Source organism: Lycium ferocissimum, chromosome 3 (genome assembly GCF_029784015.1).
Source record: "Lycium ferocissimum isolate CSIRO_LF1 chromosome 3, AGI_CSIRO_Lferr_CH_V1, whole genome shotgun sequence".
In the NCBI taxonomy this organism is placed as follows: domain Eukaryota; kingdom Viridiplantae; phylum Streptophyta; class Magnoliopsida; order Solanales; family Solanaceae; genus Lycium; species Lycium ferocissimum.
The window spans coordinates 5,173,571-5,190,571 of record NC_081344.1 but is presented as its reverse complement, the minus strand read 5'-3'; the positions used below and the strand labels follow the sequence as shown (position 1 = coordinate 5,190,571).

Here is a 17,001-nt window from a genome sequence, read left to right as displayed (position 1 = left end):
TGTTTTCTTTAAATTTAGGTTTTAATAAATAATGGACTTAAGTATTTTCTTAGTTACATTTTATTTTGGACTAGTTATTTAATTTGATTTCTACAAAATTAGCCTTCTTTTAACAAAAACACAAAAAAAAAAAAAAAAAAAAAAAAAGTTAGCAAAAGGGAAGAGGACTAAACAAGACAAAAAAATCTAAAAATGGAAAGAAAAATACTAACCTAAGTAAAACTAATACGCTAGTAATTCAAAAAAAAACTCCATCCCCAATAATTGCTTCACCCCATACACCCACAACTACACGTTTTTTTTTCTCTCTTTTCTTTCCTTGAATCTATCCTAAACAAACAATATTTCCTTTTAAAAATCTCTCAAACAATTATCCCTAGATAGTCCTACGCGATTCTCTTATTAACACATATACATGCGAGCACCACATTACCCTATAAAAGAACACACCTACACGAACAACAGAAACACACATTTTTTTTTTGTAAAAAAAAGAAGAACAACAGAGAAAAAAACACACGAAACATGTGTTTTTTTAAAGTTCAGTTCGAGGTTTCCATTTGACCTTGAATGATTAACTCAAATTGGTAGAATATTGTAGCTTCACATTATTATTTTTCAGCGAGGTATTTACGCAAAGGTAACACTCGATCTTCATTGTATGATTTAATATCACGATTATATGAGGCCTGATTTCAATATTATGAAGTTTACAAATTTCATATGTGTCTAACTATTCTTCTTTGATGTAAAATGTGAAGTATATTCAGATTTTTGTATTGTTAAATATGGTACGAAATCGGTATAGCATATGTGATTATTTCTTGTGTGTTAAATGGTTGGTTGAAATCCATGCTTAGTTAAAATAGAGAGGAATAAGTTTATAATGAAACTAACATCGATTCAACTAAATTAGACCAAGTATATAGTATTTTGAAACGTGTTCGGGTTTATAGGTCTTTATTATTGAAATATCTTTTCATGTGTTAGCATAATAAATTTTATTGGTTTTATATTTTCTTAATTTATAGTTGTTTAAGGAAACACGATTTTTAAATAGTTAGTCTTTTATTGACTAGAATTATATATCATGATATGAAGATATATATAAAAACGTGTTGTGGGGTTATTTTTAAAAATTGAAACAATAGATAGTATCATGAATATAGCTTAGATTAATTTTTCTTTTAGAATGTGGAATCTTTCTATATCTAGGACATGAATGGCTATCATGGATATTATATAGGAGGAATAATTTGCAAGCTTAATTTCTTGGTATTTAATTTGGAGAGTGGAAGCTTTGTAGTGTTTTTCCAATACCAAGTTTGAGATATTTAAAAAAAAGAAGAAATTGAATATATCCATCATATATACTTGGGATAAAAAGATGTTTTAAAAATGCCCCAAGACAAAGCTATTTTATAAATAATAAATTAAAGATGCCCATGTCGGCTGCACTTTGCCACTAGATGATTTTACAAGTTGAATCAATTAAAATATTTCAAATATATAATTTTACTTAATTAGTAAAATACTTTTAGCTATAAATTTTTCGGACGTTGAAGTCGCAACTACGCGTCTAAGTCAAGACCAAAAGGTAAACAATAATTTCATAGGCATAGCCATAAATTTTTATCCAAGAATTGATTTTAGCTATATAAGTTTTTAAATACTTTTTTATCAAATTGAATAAAAATAGATTTATTTTTTTGATTAGGAATAAGGTGACTTGGAACACCAAAACTCAATTCCAAGATTAAAAATAAAATAATCCCTCTTCAAAACGTCAAAATCCCTTAAAAAATAAAACTAATTAATTTGTATTTAATTTATGGAAAAAAAGTTTTATAAAAAAAACTTTTTTTTTGCAACACTTAGTAGCGTTTTTTCAACCACTAAAACGGGGATGTCAAGACCTTCAAACGCTATTTTATGTATCCTTATATTTTTTGAGCTAATAATGTAGGCTCAATAATACATCAAGATACGTTTGAAAAAACTTAGTGTTTGACCGTAAAAATTTTTAGGTCAACTTTATATGTCGAAAAATTAGTCTAAGTGTTAATTTTCAAAAAAAACCAGATTTATTCAAAATATTAGATTTTTACTTTGAAATCTTTTTATATTAAAAAAAACACTAAAATTTCACGCCAATTTGGGGAAAATTGCAAATTAATGTAAAAGATGTTTTTTTTTAAAATTATTTTTAATAGCTTTATCCGCATAGATCTCGGAAAAATACCCAAAATAAAAAAAAATTGTGTCAAAAAGCTTTAGGTTTATATTCAAAATAAAGTTATGTCTTGATTAAAAAATAACACGCTTAAATCAAAATCTTAAAAAAAAAGTTTCCAAACAAAACTATTCAAAATAAAACGACGATTAACGCTTATGTATCCTTAATGTATTGAGCTAACATTATAACGAAAAAAAATAGGTTTTCATACACGACTAATCGTTAGTCAGTATTTAAAAGAAACACCAAAAAAAAAAAAAGATTTATTAAAATAAGATGTTGCGATCTTTTTATGAAAAAAAAAACTTGTTTCTTAAGTGTGTTATTTTTTAATGCGTAACTTTATTTCGAATATGTTGCAAAAAGAAATAGCGTAAATCGGACGTCCGAACGCAAAAAATTGGGTATATTCGAAATAAAATTACGCATTAAAAAATAACACACTTAAATCTAAAACCTAAGAATAAATTTTTTTAAGCTAATGACACCAAGTCTTCAAATAAAAATGGACGGCTATGTACTCAAACCTAAAGTTTTCAAATAAAACTTACTTCGGAGACTTTTTCAACTCCTAAAATGACGATATATATTTAACGAGCCTATATTATTGTAAAAAAAAAAATATCAGGTTCTATATAAAATATTGACGTTTCGGAGTCTTGACACATGACTAATCATTGGTCAAAGTATGAAAAAACACTAAGTGTTACAAAAAAAAAAAAAAAAAAAAAAAAAAAAAATTTAGGCCAAAAGTTTTTTCAAACAAAACTTATTTATGTACCTTTTCAACCCCTAAAATGACTATCCGAACGTCTACGTATCCTTGATGTATTGGGCCTACATTATTGTACGCTTAAAAAAAATATCAAAATATAAAATATTGACGTTTCGAGTCTTGACACGCGACTAATCATTGGTCAAAAATATGGAAAAAACACTAAGTGTTACAAAAAAAAAAAAAAATTTTTTCAAACAAAACTTACTTCGGCATCTTTTCAACCCCTAAAATGATGATCCGAACGACTACGTATCCTTGATGTATTAAGCCTACATTATTGTACGCAGAAAAAATATCAGGTTCTATATAAAATATTGACGTTTGAGTTTGACACACGACTAATCGTTGGTCAAAGTATGAAAAAACACACTAAGTTTGCAAAAAAAAAAAAAGGTTTACCAAATTTTTTTTAGTACTAAAGATTTTTATCAATACAAAAAAAAAAACTTTAATATTAAGCTAAAGGTAGTTTTGTAACTTTTTTTTGTTGGGGTATTTTGGTTCACTTGATTTTTTATTAAGTCATTTTGGTTTCGGACTCCTTAAATGACCCACATTTGGGTCTTTGTAACAAAAGTAACCACCAAAAAAGAAAAAAAGGAACATTAGTACCTTTTGCGCACAAATTTTGTGAGCAATAGGACTTAATTTATACAGCTACCGTTAAGTCCTATTGCGCACTAATTTTATGCGCAATAGGGGTTAGTTTTATTTTCCCCACACTTTGTATAATTTTAAAGTTTTGAAATTCACTTTTTTTTTTTTTCATATTTTGATCAAAGATTAGTCATGTCCCAAAACTCCGGAATATCAATATTTTATATAGAATCTAATATCTTTTTCTGCGAATAATAATGTTGGCTCAATACATCAACTATCCCTAAACATTTGGATCGTCATTTTAGGGGCTGTCAAGTACCCCGAAGTAAGATTTGTTTGGAAACTTGTTATCGTTAGGTTTAAGTGTTTTATTTTATAAGGTTTTGATTTAAGCATTTTATTATTTAGTCAAGGCATTACTTTATTTTGAATATGTCGAGATTTTTTCATAATTAATTTAGATCGTCTCACGAGTTATTAATAAACGATAATAAAGACTAACATAACTAATTATCATTAAAAAAATAATATCAAAAAAATATAAAATTAACATAAAATATACTCATACAGTGTTTGGTATCTGCATTAGGACTTCAACTAATTTGAATTCGCTTGTATAACGCATTAACGCGTAAAATCGCTCTCTCCTTAACTAATCTTTGATCAAAGTATAAAAAAATATGAATATTAAAACTTTGAAATTATATAAAGTGGGGGAAAAATAAAGTTAACGCGTTAGAGAAAATGACCAAAATAGTACATTATCTTTGGGTTTGGACCTAAAATCATACATGTTCTTTTACATGAAGCATTAATAGTCCATTATGTTTCATGTTTCGCACTTTTAAATAACTCCCAAATATCTTCTTAAAAAAACGAAAAAGGGCAAAAATGCCCCGAACTATTTGAAATGGTCTAAAAATACCCTTTATTCAATACATTTTCTTACCCTCAATTCATAAAGGGGTATTTCTAGCAAAACATTAGTTGTTCAAGATTTTATAAAAATCTAATTTTTTCAGATTTAGAAAATCGGAATGGTAATAAAATGTCATGTGTAATTTAAATAATTTTTTTTTAAAAAAAAAATTAGTGTTGACCGTCAAAGAGTATAAATAAGCCAAAAAGTTGAACTAAGGGATATTTTTAGCAAAATAGATGGATGAAAGGTATTTTTAGACCTTTTTTAATAGTTCAGAGGCATTTTTGCCCTTTTTTGTTAAATTTTAATATTTGTAAAAAAAGTGCATCACTTATACAAATATAAAGACCCCATGTAAAAGAACATATATGATTTTATGTTCTAACCCAAAGATAATGTAATATTTTGTGCTTTCTCTAACGCGTTATACAAAATTAGTGGCTCCCATTGCGCGCAAAGTTTTGAGTAAAGAGAAAAGATTGGAACGCTAGGTAGGGGTTGCCTTATCAAGTCCATCTCATTTTCTCTGTAAATCTGAGTTTCTACACGCCATTTCTATTGTTTTTAGCTGATTACTAAGCTCAAAATTCACCATGGCTTCCATATCAGAGACCCGAAAATGGAAATATGATGTTTTCTTGAGTTTCAGAGGTGAAGATACACGTAACAACTTCGTTTCCCATCTTTACACATTTCTTAAATTCAAAGGAATTCATGCATTCAAAGACGACAAAGAACTTGACAGAGGAAAATCCATCTCACCTGAACTTTCAGAAGCCATTGAGCAATCAAGAATTGCCGTTATTATTTTCTCAAAAAACTATGCTTCATCCATTTGGTGCTTAGAAGAACTAGTCAAGATTATGGAATGTGTTCAAAAAAAGGGACAAATTCCAATTCCAGTCTTTTATGATGTTGATCCATCAGATGTAAGGAATCAAAAAATTAGCTTTGGTGAAGCTTTTGCCAAGCACGAGGCACATCTAAAAGGAACTGATTTGGAGAAAGTGAAAATATGGAGAAAGGTTGTTACTCAAGCAGCAAAAATATCAGGATGGGACGTACGTAATACAGCCAATGGGTTAGTAGAACAAAAAAGACTCTCTTTAATTTTTCTTTTCTGGTTGTTGTTTGTGTTTCTATTTAGGGTGTATTTGGTATGAAGGAAAATGTTTTTCATGGAAGATATTTTCCTAGAATATGTTTTCTCGAAAAACAAGTGGATTTCTTACTTATTTTCTAGTGTTCGGTAAGTAGTAACCACCAAAATATTTTCCCAAGAGAATTTATATGTTTTCTAGCAAAATACTATTGGGTGGATGGGTGGTGGTGGTGGTGGTGGTGGTGAGTGGGGGTGGGGGTGGGATGTGGAGGTTCAAAAATGTAAAGAAATAAAGTCAACATCTACTAAAATATCACAAGTTTGGCACATTCAGCTGTACTGAGACACCTTTCTTGAGAAAGTTTTCTGATTTCGTAGAGAGGGGTAGATTAGTTTAGATCGCTCACATAGTTCTACCTATAGACAAGATCATCAGAGAGTTTTCAATTTTTTGCGGAAGGAGGTTGGGATGAACGCCCTTGCCCCTTACTAGCTCCGCCCCTGGTTCGGGGGTTTTGGGGGTGGGCGGGTCGGTCAAGGGTGATAGAGACAATGAATGTTAAGGTCCTTTGATCGAGTCGCCGGACGACTAATCGGAAAGCGAGGCCCAACAAAAGCCCTATTCTTGTTCGACTTGCCTATGATTCGAATTTTGCAATTCATTCGTGGAATTTGGCATTCGGGAACTTGTTTAAGAAAGTTCCAACTTTTGTAACTTGATAAAATCCAATCTATTTTATTAATAACGTCAACTCTCTCTAAATGTAATTAAAGAGTCCAAACCGTAACTTAGAATAGCAAAAGTCCTAACCAACTCTCCTATAAAACTCGAAATAACGAGTCTAATCCGCAACTCTGTGGAAGTTTTATGACTAACAAAATATAAAACATTAATCATTATCCGTGTCCGGAATATTGTTTCCCCACAAACGCATCAATAACATTACTCCCTTCGGAGAAAAAGCTTGTCCTCAAGTGAAGTCCGGAAAAAATAAATGATGCTTAACGTTAAGTGGAGTCTCAAAAGCCGCACCACCGAAAATAATTACCACGATTCGGGCGCTCTCCTTCTTGAACTGGAAGGGAAGAGTAGGTGGAGTCGCAGTGCCCTCACCCTAAATGGCTCCACATGAAACACATAAATCAAATAAGCATGAATGTGCTTTCAAGACCGCAAAAGTGACCATAATATTTTTGGTGCAAGCTTTGATAGCCAAAGTTTTTGGCGATAGGGATGTGTAAAGAAAATTCCACATCACGATGTCCCTTATCATAAACAGTTTCATCTTGTGTTGCGCCACTGAGTTTAAATATCTTGTAAGGCAACATCTCGGTCTATTAATGCTCGGCCTACCGCATCAACTCGAGATGAACCAACCATATAGGATCGCAAAGGGGAGGCTCGCGTCCATAAACAACTTGAAATAAGATGCGTGGAAGTCTTTGAGTGGTAAGAAGTGTTGTAGCAAAATTCAGCCTGTGTGAATCCGATCTACCCATTTCGTAGGACGATCACCCATGACATCGCAAATACTCGATCGTGCGATTCACACCTCGGTTGGCCAGATTGTAGATAAACGGATGAAAAAGTTTAATTTAGTCCCACTTAAACGAAACAATTCTTTCCGAAGTTACTAGTGAAGAGGGCATCTTCAACGACAATTGATTACGTATACTATGCAAACGAACAATATTTTCAAAGAAAAGACTTTAACATGGAAGATGCGTTATATAAATGAGCAAGAGAAATAAAATGTGCGTATTTAGAGAACCCGTCCACAACCACCAATAACATTTTTACCTCCCGATTTTGAAATAAAATCCATTGAGATATCGACGGGTTGATTAGGCGATTGTAAAGTTGGCCCTGCTGGACTCAATTATTTTATTACGTTGGCAACCGAAAAGCAGCAACGTAATCCTTGATAGTGTTAAATAGAAATCCTCGAATACGTTGCATGGTCTTTTTGCACACCTTTATCATGAAAAGTTAGGCAAGCACATGGGATATGACCTCGTCTTTAAAGAATAACAACCCATCTCGAAACACCCAATAAGATCCATCTCTCCTGCAATTTTAGCTTGAAGTTCCCCAAAATGGTTTTTTTCCCGAACTTCCTCAAATATATCAAAACTTTTTAAATAGCAAATAACATATCTTCACCTCTCTCGCCGCGATAATGCATCTGGCATATTCAATCGCCCCCTTGTATTCCACCCGAAAATCAAACCCCATCAACTCGCTAAGCCAATTTTTAAGGAGAAGACGTCGATCTAGGATTTAAAGTAGTGATCCGTCCGAATTGAAAGGCTTTAGATAAGGCCTCCAATGTTTGTCAAGCCTATCAATTTTTGCATAAATATTTCAAGTTTCGGTTAAATTTTTACGACGAAAAAAGCAATTGGATGTCCTTTCTTGTTGAAGGATTGCCCATTCCAACACCCGAAGCATCATAACAACAAATTCTTCTTTAAAGTTTGGCAAATCGTAACACCGGCGGTAACTAATGCCTTTAAGAGCTTGAAAAGAAGCGAGGGCATCATCGTTCCACTTAAAAAGAATCGCCGCCGAAGCATACTTGTTAATGGGCAACAAGAATCAAACCGTATGATGAATTTAATATCTGTCAATCCTGAGAAACCACGCAACGCCGTTGTTGTGGTTGAGAGGCCGAATCCACCACGGCCTTGATTTTGCTAGCATCGGTGACCACACTATGTTTGAGACTACGTGGCCCGGATAAGCTACTTGTTTTTCACCAAAGGAACATTTGGATTTTTTTAAATAAAGGCGATGAGCTTGGAGCAACTCAAAGATGATTCGCGTGTGTGACAAATGATCCTTCCAAGTCTTGCTATACACAAGTATGTCATCAAAAAATACAAGCACAAATTGACGTAGGTACTTAATACCTCATTCATTAAAGCTTGAAAGGTAGAAAGAGCATTCGTTAATCCGAATGGCATGACAAGGAACTCGAAATGACCATGATGTGTTAAGCGCGTCTTCTCAACATCCATAAATCCACGCGGACTTGATGATAACCGGGTTCGAAGATCAAGCTTGGTGAAAAAGTGTGTCCGTGCAATTCTTCAAGTAACTCCTCCAAAATAGGGAATTTGTCTTTTCCATGTTTTAGCATTTAGCTCCCTATAATCCACGCAAAAGCGCCATGTTCCATCATGTTTTCTTAGTAATACGAGTGATGAGAATGGAGAACGACTTGGTCGAATAATGCCTTCTGTCAAGCATTTGCTCACATTGTTTCTCAATCTCATCTTTCGAAAGTGAGGGATAACGATAGGGCGAACTACCACCGGATTAGTTCCTGGTACTAAACATATGCGATGGTCGCAGAACGCGTAAAGCGCGTACTGCGGAGTTCTTGGAAAAGGTCATGGAAATCGGCTATACCTCTCAAGCTCACCTTGCTTGGAATCCAAATAAAAGATGTAGGTGTGGTCAAATAGTTGTTGTTGTCCATGTAAAATGATCTCGCTTGTCCTTTACTCAAAATCTCTGGTCATAAGGCAAAATCCTGAGAATAGGGCCTAGTGTTTGTAGCCGTTTGATACCTAGGACAATATCAAAAGCATCCAAAGGAATCACATATAAATCAACACTGGAATGGTTAGTTACACAAAACCGGACCGTTTGCAAATGCCCAAACCGGAAATCTTCTCGCCATGCCATGATCATCCAGAGATTTCCTCGATGTATAGGCAATCTAAGCGTAGCTTTGGTGAGCTAATAAAGTTGTGTGTCTTTGCCCGAATCGACTAAGCTAAGCAACAACTTCTTATCAATTAAAACTTGCAACTGATTTGGAGAAGTTGTTTGCACAATGATAGCATGGAGTGAGAGGCGGGTTCTCCGCTAGGTCCATTACGTCCTCGATTCCCCATCCTCTATTTCCGAGAATAACTTTTTGCAGTATAGCAACATAAAAGATCATCACAGCCAGCACAACCCCTTTGCACGTGGGCACCATCTCGCGAGTCAACCTTTTAACAAAGATTCTCTTTAAGTTTTTTTACACTAACGTTTCTGGTTGCCCTTGTTTGTGTTTTGTATCTTATACTCAAATGCTCTCGCGTGTATTTGTACTAAGTTAGATGGGTTGTGCAATTCAACATCAAGACGAATCAAATCAACTAAACCAAATTTTGGAAACATATCCAACTCGTCGGTCTATACGTACGTAATGATGCACGAGCCAACATTTTTTTGAAGTTCCTTTGATAATTTTCAACGAACTAGTTTGTTTCAAGTTGATCAATTCCACCAGTGGATTACTTTTCATTGGTGGACCAAAACGGAGAGTACAATATTCTTTGAAGACACCCCAGTTAATATTTCCTCCCAAAAGAGTCCGATTGATAAACCCATATGTTCCCTCTGTGAAAAGCGGCTAAACCTACTTTTTCTTGGTTGATTGTACGGCGGGAACTTCTCACAACGGTGAAGCCAAATAAGAGGATCTTCGGTCATAAGGTCTAATTTAGTGTATCCGGGAACTATACCTCTTCCTCCGATGTTGTCATCGGACCAAAGTTCTTGTTGTTGTTTCTTCCTCCAGACGCACATCTAGGCGAACATTATTGGAAGTCACACATCTACTGTCTCCAACTTCACTCCTTTGCACGCGCAGCTGTGCTGATTAAGGCTTCTTCGATAGTTGCGGAACTTAGCGTCCATCCTTGATTTCGTCGCCACTTTTGGGATTGAGTTTGGGCTTCTGTAAAAGATCGCGGCTTTGCTTCTTTTTCGTCCATAGTTACAAGCTCATCAAGAGTTAAGGTCCCTAATTTTTCGAGTCGGAAGGAGGTTCGGAAAGTGAACACGCAGTCTAAGCCCTTGTTCTTGTTCCTTGACTTGCCTATGATTGCGAATTTTGCAATTCATTCGGGGAATTGGGGGAACTTGTTTGAGAAAGTTCCAACTCTTGTAACTTGATAAAATCCAATCTATTTTATTAATAACGGAACTCTCTTAAATAAGAGGTTACGGGGGAGCAAAGAGTCCAAACCAACTTAGAATAGCAAAAGTCCTATAAAGCTCAAATAACAAGAATCCCAATCCACACAAAGTTTTATTTGACTAACAAAATAATTCGGAAAACATTAATCATTATCTGTCCTATTAATTCTCTCGTCTGGAATATTGTTTCCCCACAAACGCATCAATAACAATGAACTTGAAATGTCACTTATATAACTTATTTTCCGTACTTTTATTAGAGAAGCCATATTCCTCATTTTTAAGGAACTTGTTTTCCTAGAGAAAATGCTTTCCAAAACATTTTGACTAACCAAACATGGGAAAATTGAAATATATTTTCCTCCATACCAAACACACCCTTAAAATATTCAGTATGCACATGGTCAATTACTAAATGCAGTGGTAGCTGGAATCAAGATTTCATTTGCTGCAATGAAGATGTCTCATTGAATATGAAGTCAGAATTGCATGTATATAAGATAGGTCTATTGATCCAGAACCAATTACCCTTCAAGACTCAATTACATCGAGCAATGTTATCGAACCAGGAAATCCCTGACCTGAGACTAATGCAATCAGCTCCTTCCTCCACCTTCTCTTTCGACGTTCGCCAATCGGAGAGGACTGAAAATTGATGCAATTGCAAATTGTGTCCAGAGTGAGATATAACTAAATTGTAACTATTGTGAGAAGTTATATTTCTGAATACATTGAATCTCTTGCTTTAAAACCTTTCCAAGAGTTATTCACTCCCAGATGAAGATAGGGATAGATTTGGTAATATTCCTTTGTCACATATATGCATAAATGGATGCTCTATCTGTCTGGTACTTATAATTTTTAAGGCTCGAGGACTGCATTTTGCTTTATATCACAGGTACCCCGTTGAATTCCTTGCATCTCTCTGGGCTCAAGTTTTTTTTTTTTTCCCTGCTTTTTTTTTTTTTCCCCCTTTTAGTGTTTAAAAGTTTGAACTTTTCTTACCAACCACAGGAATGAATCAGAATGCATAGAGCTAATGGTAAACCATATTTTTAATAGCTTGGACCGTTCACTTTCAGCTGTCACGATGAATCTTGTGGGAGTGGAATCTCATTTGGCTGAAGTAAAGTCATTGTTGAATGTGGGTTTTGGAGGTGTTTGTTCTGTGGGGATATGGGGGATGGGCGGGATAGGGAAGACAACTATCGCAAGAGAGATTTTTGACGCGCTGTCTGGTCAATTTGATGGGTCTTGTTTTCTTGCAAATATTAGGGAAGTTTCAAAGAAGCATGGGTTGGAATACTTGCAAAAGACACTTCTTTCACACATCTTGAAGCTAAATTCTCTAAATATAGGGAGTGTTTATGAAGGAATCAACATGATAAAGGCTAGGCTTCATTCTAAAAAGGTTCTAATTGTCCTTGATGATGTGGATAATGGAGACCAAGTAGAAAACTTAATTGGAAATGGTAATTGCCTTGGTAGTGGCAGTAGAATCATTACAACAACTAGAGACAGACATTTGCTCAATAGGCACAACCACTTGTACGAGGTCCATTTGCTGTCTGACAGTGAAGCTCTTCAACTCTTCAGTTGGCATGCCTTTCAGACAGTGAGTCCCGAAAAAGAATTTGAAGAACTCACGTTCCATGTACTGCATTATGCTAAAGGTCTTCCTTTAGCTCTTAAGGTCTTGGGTGCTTTTCTTTATGGAAGGGACATGGTTGAGTGGATTAGTGCATTAGACAGATTAAAAGACACTGCAGAAGAAGAAATTGTTAAGCAACTCAGAATAAGTCTTGATGGATTGGGCCCTAAAGAGAAAAATCTGTTTCTAGATATTGCGTGTTTCTTTAGAGGGAAAAAGGAAGATGAAGTGATAAGAATCCTAGACGGTTGCCGTTTCCACTCTAAGATTGGGATAAGTGTCCTTGCTCAAAAATCACTTCTATATGTTTCACGAGGAGTTATTGAGATGCATGATTTGATACAGGAGATGGGTCGGCAGGTGGTACGCCAGGTTTACCCTGATATTCCAGGAAGGTACAGTAGACTGTGGCGCTATGAGGACGTATGTGATGTCTTTACAGAAAATACGGTATGTTGGTAATAGTGACAGAGAAATTTAGTCCTGTCTTTTTGATATGTACTAGTTATTCAATCGCATAACCTACGTTGGAGTTTGAACAGTTCTCTTGGCATCTAGGAAATTGTAGTTGTTGTGCAGGTTCTCAATAATTCAGCTTCTATAAAAACAGAACCTTGTTTCTTCAATAACCGCTCTTAATGTTTACACGTTCACCAAATTATGATGTTTTCTTCACTTGAAGGAAGTATAATGATTAAAGAGAGAATGCAGATAATTGAACTGTTTGCTCAATAACTCAGTTGCTATGAAAACAATTCTGACAGTTATACATTATTTTTTTGTGAATAAGTTCTTCGAATATGTGCTCTACTTCCTTTTGAGGTCAATATCAGGTTTTACAGACTTTCTCTTTATCCTTTTAGGGCACAGAAGCAATTGACGGCATAATGGTTCCGTTTGAATTGGAATCACTTATTTGCAATAGGAGCAAAGCTTTCAGAAAAATGAATTGCCTAAGGATACTCATAGTCAAAGGGGATGAGATTCGATATCATGACCCTATTGCTCACGCTATTGACTGCCTCCCTAATAGCTTGCAGTGGCTTGATTGGTCATACTACCATTTTGAATCTTTGCCAGAAAGTTTTCAACCTAGAAAGCTTGTCGGGCTCAACATGGTTTCAAGTTCTATAGTTGAACTGTGGAAGGGGTTGAAGGTAAAATGCATCATGAATATCATACTAAATTTTAGACATGTGAAAAAAGGTCAAGAGCTTATTCAAATATTTATGTTGTTTTAAACAGGTATTTGATAGCTTGACAACCATCAACCTAAGTTGGTCCAAGAATTTACAGCGAACCCCTGATCTTTCTGGGACCCCGAATTTACAGAGGTTGGTGCTAAAACAATGTGTAAGCTTGGAAGAAGTCCATTCATCAACTGCATATCTCCGGAAGTTGACTTTGCTGAATTTGGAAAACTGCAAAAGTCTTGAATTCCTTCCAAGCAGCATTCAGACGGAATCTCTTGAAAGTTTCAACCTCTCTGGCTGTCTGAAATTAAAAGAAGTTCCAGAACTCTCAGAGAATATGTATTCTCTCTTAAATCTCCGTTTAGCATGCACTGCAATACAGGAGCTAAGCTCATCAATTGGCCATCTTTCTGCTGTTAGCATACTTGATTTGAGTTTCTGTGAGGAACTTGTCGGTCTTCCAGCCAATGTTTGTCAATTGAGGGAACTAAAAGTTCTGATTCTCACTGGCTGCTCAAGACTTAAGACCTTGCCAGGTAAGATGGGAAATCTAGTAAAGCTAGAGGAACTCTATGTTGATGATACTGCCATTTTGCAACTACCAGATTCTATCCTCCACTTAAATAAGCTTACTGTCCTATCTGTGAAAAAAGGACGCAAGACTAAATGCCCATTTGGTCTGAAATTGAAGTTTTCCCAGGAATACTGCTTGTGGCCATTGAAAAAATTAGATCTCAGTGGTTGCAATCTACTTGACAAAGATGTTAGTCATTTAAATATGTTTCCTTCTTTATCTGAACTAAATTTGAGCAGAAACAAGTTTGTTTCTTTAAAGCACATCTGCCTTCCTTGGCAACTACAATATCTCAACTTAACATACTGTGAGGAGCTTAAGGAACTTCCCGGACTTCCTCCAGGTCTTAGGGAACTGTATGCAGATGATTTTCTAGCCCAAGATTGTTTCAGTATGCTTCTATACTCAAAGTTGTATTTGATCTCATTTACAAACTCTAGTTACGAACAACTTTATTCAGACAAGGGCAATAACAGTTCACTGATGAACGAAAACTGCCAACAAAAAATTATACATAATACGTTGGTCAAGATTTTCTGCACGTTTTTCAATCGCAACCAGGTCTCTCTCTCTCTCTCTCTCTCTCTCTCTTTCTAAAATGTTACAGGGTGCGCGCACAAATGCACTCACAAGCTTAATGAAATCGAATCTGACCGTCATGGTTTGTTGCAGTTTCTTCATCCTCGTAGAAAAGTTCGTGCTTGGTCAATCGTCTATCCAGAACGTGTAATTCCCAAGTGGTTCACGTACCATAGCACGTTGGAAAAAATCTCGCTTCATTTGCCCAAAAATTGGTGGAATGATGACTTCCGTGGGTTTGCTGTATGCTGCAGCACTTACATGGGAGATGGTGTGTACTGTCCTGATTGGAGCTTATCTGGGAATCATGACTATTTTTTTGTCAACATCAAGTTGATTTGCAAAAAAAGTTCAGAGAAATTCAAGGTAATGGAGACAAGATGTAAAATGGGCACAGTGTCACCCACTTATAGTTGCTGTTTGTGCATTTCCTATATTCCATTTGAGAGACTGTGGCGGCATACTCATCCAAAAAAAGAAAAATTAAATACGAGTCTCTCGCCGTATATTGATCCAAACTTGTATTGCCTGTTTGAGGCTTCTATTGATTCGAGGGTTGCAAAAGAGTGGGGAGTCCGTCTGGTCTACTCGCAAGATTTGGGAATCTTAAAATACAAAGGAAGGCCACGTGGAAGACCAAGGAAATGGCCAGTTCAGTAAAATAGAGGAATGGGCCGCAATGCTGAATGATTTGGGCCTGCTTGCTTAAACTTGGTCCAAAGGTGAAGAAGTATACACGGCTGTATACAAGGAATATCAAGATTCCTTCTTCAATGAATCGTACCCACACAAAGTTGACAAAACAACAATAGCCGTGTGATGAACAAATCTTGATCAACAAGAACATGTCATTTTCATTTGCATTGTAAAGGAATAAGTTAGTTAGACACTAGCCAATAGAATTGAGACAAAATTGTCTAAGGTTAAATTTTATTTTGTTATTCATAAATGGTACTCTTGTATATATAGGTGTTCTTCTTCTTCATATGAAATGCACAGAGAATTCTCAAATACTCAGTGTCCTATTCTTCAAATTATTACAACTTGTGTAGGTAACGTTGTGGAGTATCATTAATGATCAATCACATATTATACTGAAAGCAGGAACAGAGATAAGCCTCTCGATGTATTTCTCCCCGAAGTTATAAACAATGTCTGGAAATGTTTACTAAACATGCCATTTTGGTGATGATTCTGCAGTTTTTTTCTCTCTCTCTCTCTAAATCTGATGCCTATACTTCAGATGACTGTTATTCACAGTGGTGCATTGCTCCAATGTAGGATGAACATATAGTCAAAGATTTGGAATCAAACATTTTGAATTTAAAGAGTGTTTCTGGTTATGAAAAGTTCTTCTGGCGCTTTTCCCAAGTCACAGATGTATATTAGAGTTGGTGTATAGTTATTAGTTAGTTAATGAGCAGACACGTGTAGCTGTACATTGTTAGTTACTTCCCAAAGTAACTTACACTTGCCTTAGTCATTCTCAATTAACTGGCTTAAGCAAAAGTGAAAAAGTCATTGCAATAATCATATTTTAGTTGGACATAATTAAAGAAAACTGTCCTGCTTCTATCTCCAGGTACTTCTAATAATTAGTATTGCTAATAACCTTTATCCGAAAGTCCAATTATTGAAACTACCTGATTAATTAAATGAATCCAGTTTTCCAATAAGTGTACATAAATATAACTTTGATAACTTGAGAGGAGCGATGATAAGCTCCATAACTTGGTTGCCCCTTGAGAAGAAAATTATACTAGTATATTGTTTTAGAAGGGACCAAATATGAATGAACTAGTTCTGCTATTTAAGCTAGGGATTATGAAGTCTATTGACACAAAGGCCCAATTCAAACTCTTTAAGTTTGTTACACAAGATGTGTGAATCTGTCTTTCATTATCCTATTTCCCATTTTCTCTTTCGTACCCTCAAATTGGGGCGGAGCTAATATGAGAAATACGGGTTCAACAGAATTGAATAAGTTTGGTTCAAACTATGCATATTTATTGAGAAATTTACTAAATATGTACATATTGTACACTTTAGGATCCATGAACTTTATATTCAGAATTCATAGACTTGAAATTTTGAATACGCCTCTACCGTTAATCTATCATACAAAATGTGTGAGTTTAATTTTAGTGATCCGATTTTCCAATTTCTACCCTATTCCATCCCCAAGAAATGCTATTTCTTCACTTCAAATTGCACATCTTTGTCCCTTAAATGGAACTTTTTCTTTTTGTTTCTCACCCGGTGTCTTGATACTCGTATTGAGACCTTGACTAATTCGGATTCGGGTCGTGTAAGGCCTATGACAATAGGGAAGTGCTTCCCACCAAGTTTTTTTCCCATACCCTGGGTTCGAGTCCAGAACCTCTA

The 17,001-nt window shown here is 35.1% G+C and overlaps 1 protein-coding gene across 2 annotated transcripts; it reads left to right on the top strand.

Annotated features, from left to right (window-relative positions):
- The first annotated feature begins 5,031 nt into the window (after nucleotides 1-5,031).
- LOC132049414 (TMV resistance protein N-like) lies at nucleotides 5,032-14,664 on the top strand. Of its 2 annotated transcripts, none has more exons than XM_059440209.1 (4): nucleotides 5,032-5,617; nucleotides 11,634-12,720; nucleotides 13,134-13,427; nucleotides 13,516-14,664. In XM_059440209.1, exons 1-4 carry the CDS (start codon nucleotides 5,130-5,132, stop codon nucleotides 14,632-14,634), a joined length of 2,988 nt encoding a protein of 995 aa, XP_059296192.1. In that variant the 5' UTR covers nucleotides 5,032-5,129; the 3' UTR covers nucleotides 14,635-14,664. The 2 variants fall into 2 exon arrangements, with proteins under 2 accessions (XP_059296192.1, XP_059296193.1); XM_059440210.1 differs by having other exon boundaries at nucleotides 5,480-5,617; nucleotides 11,702-12,720.
- The last annotated feature ends 2,337 nt before the right edge of the window (nucleotides 14,665-17,001 follow it).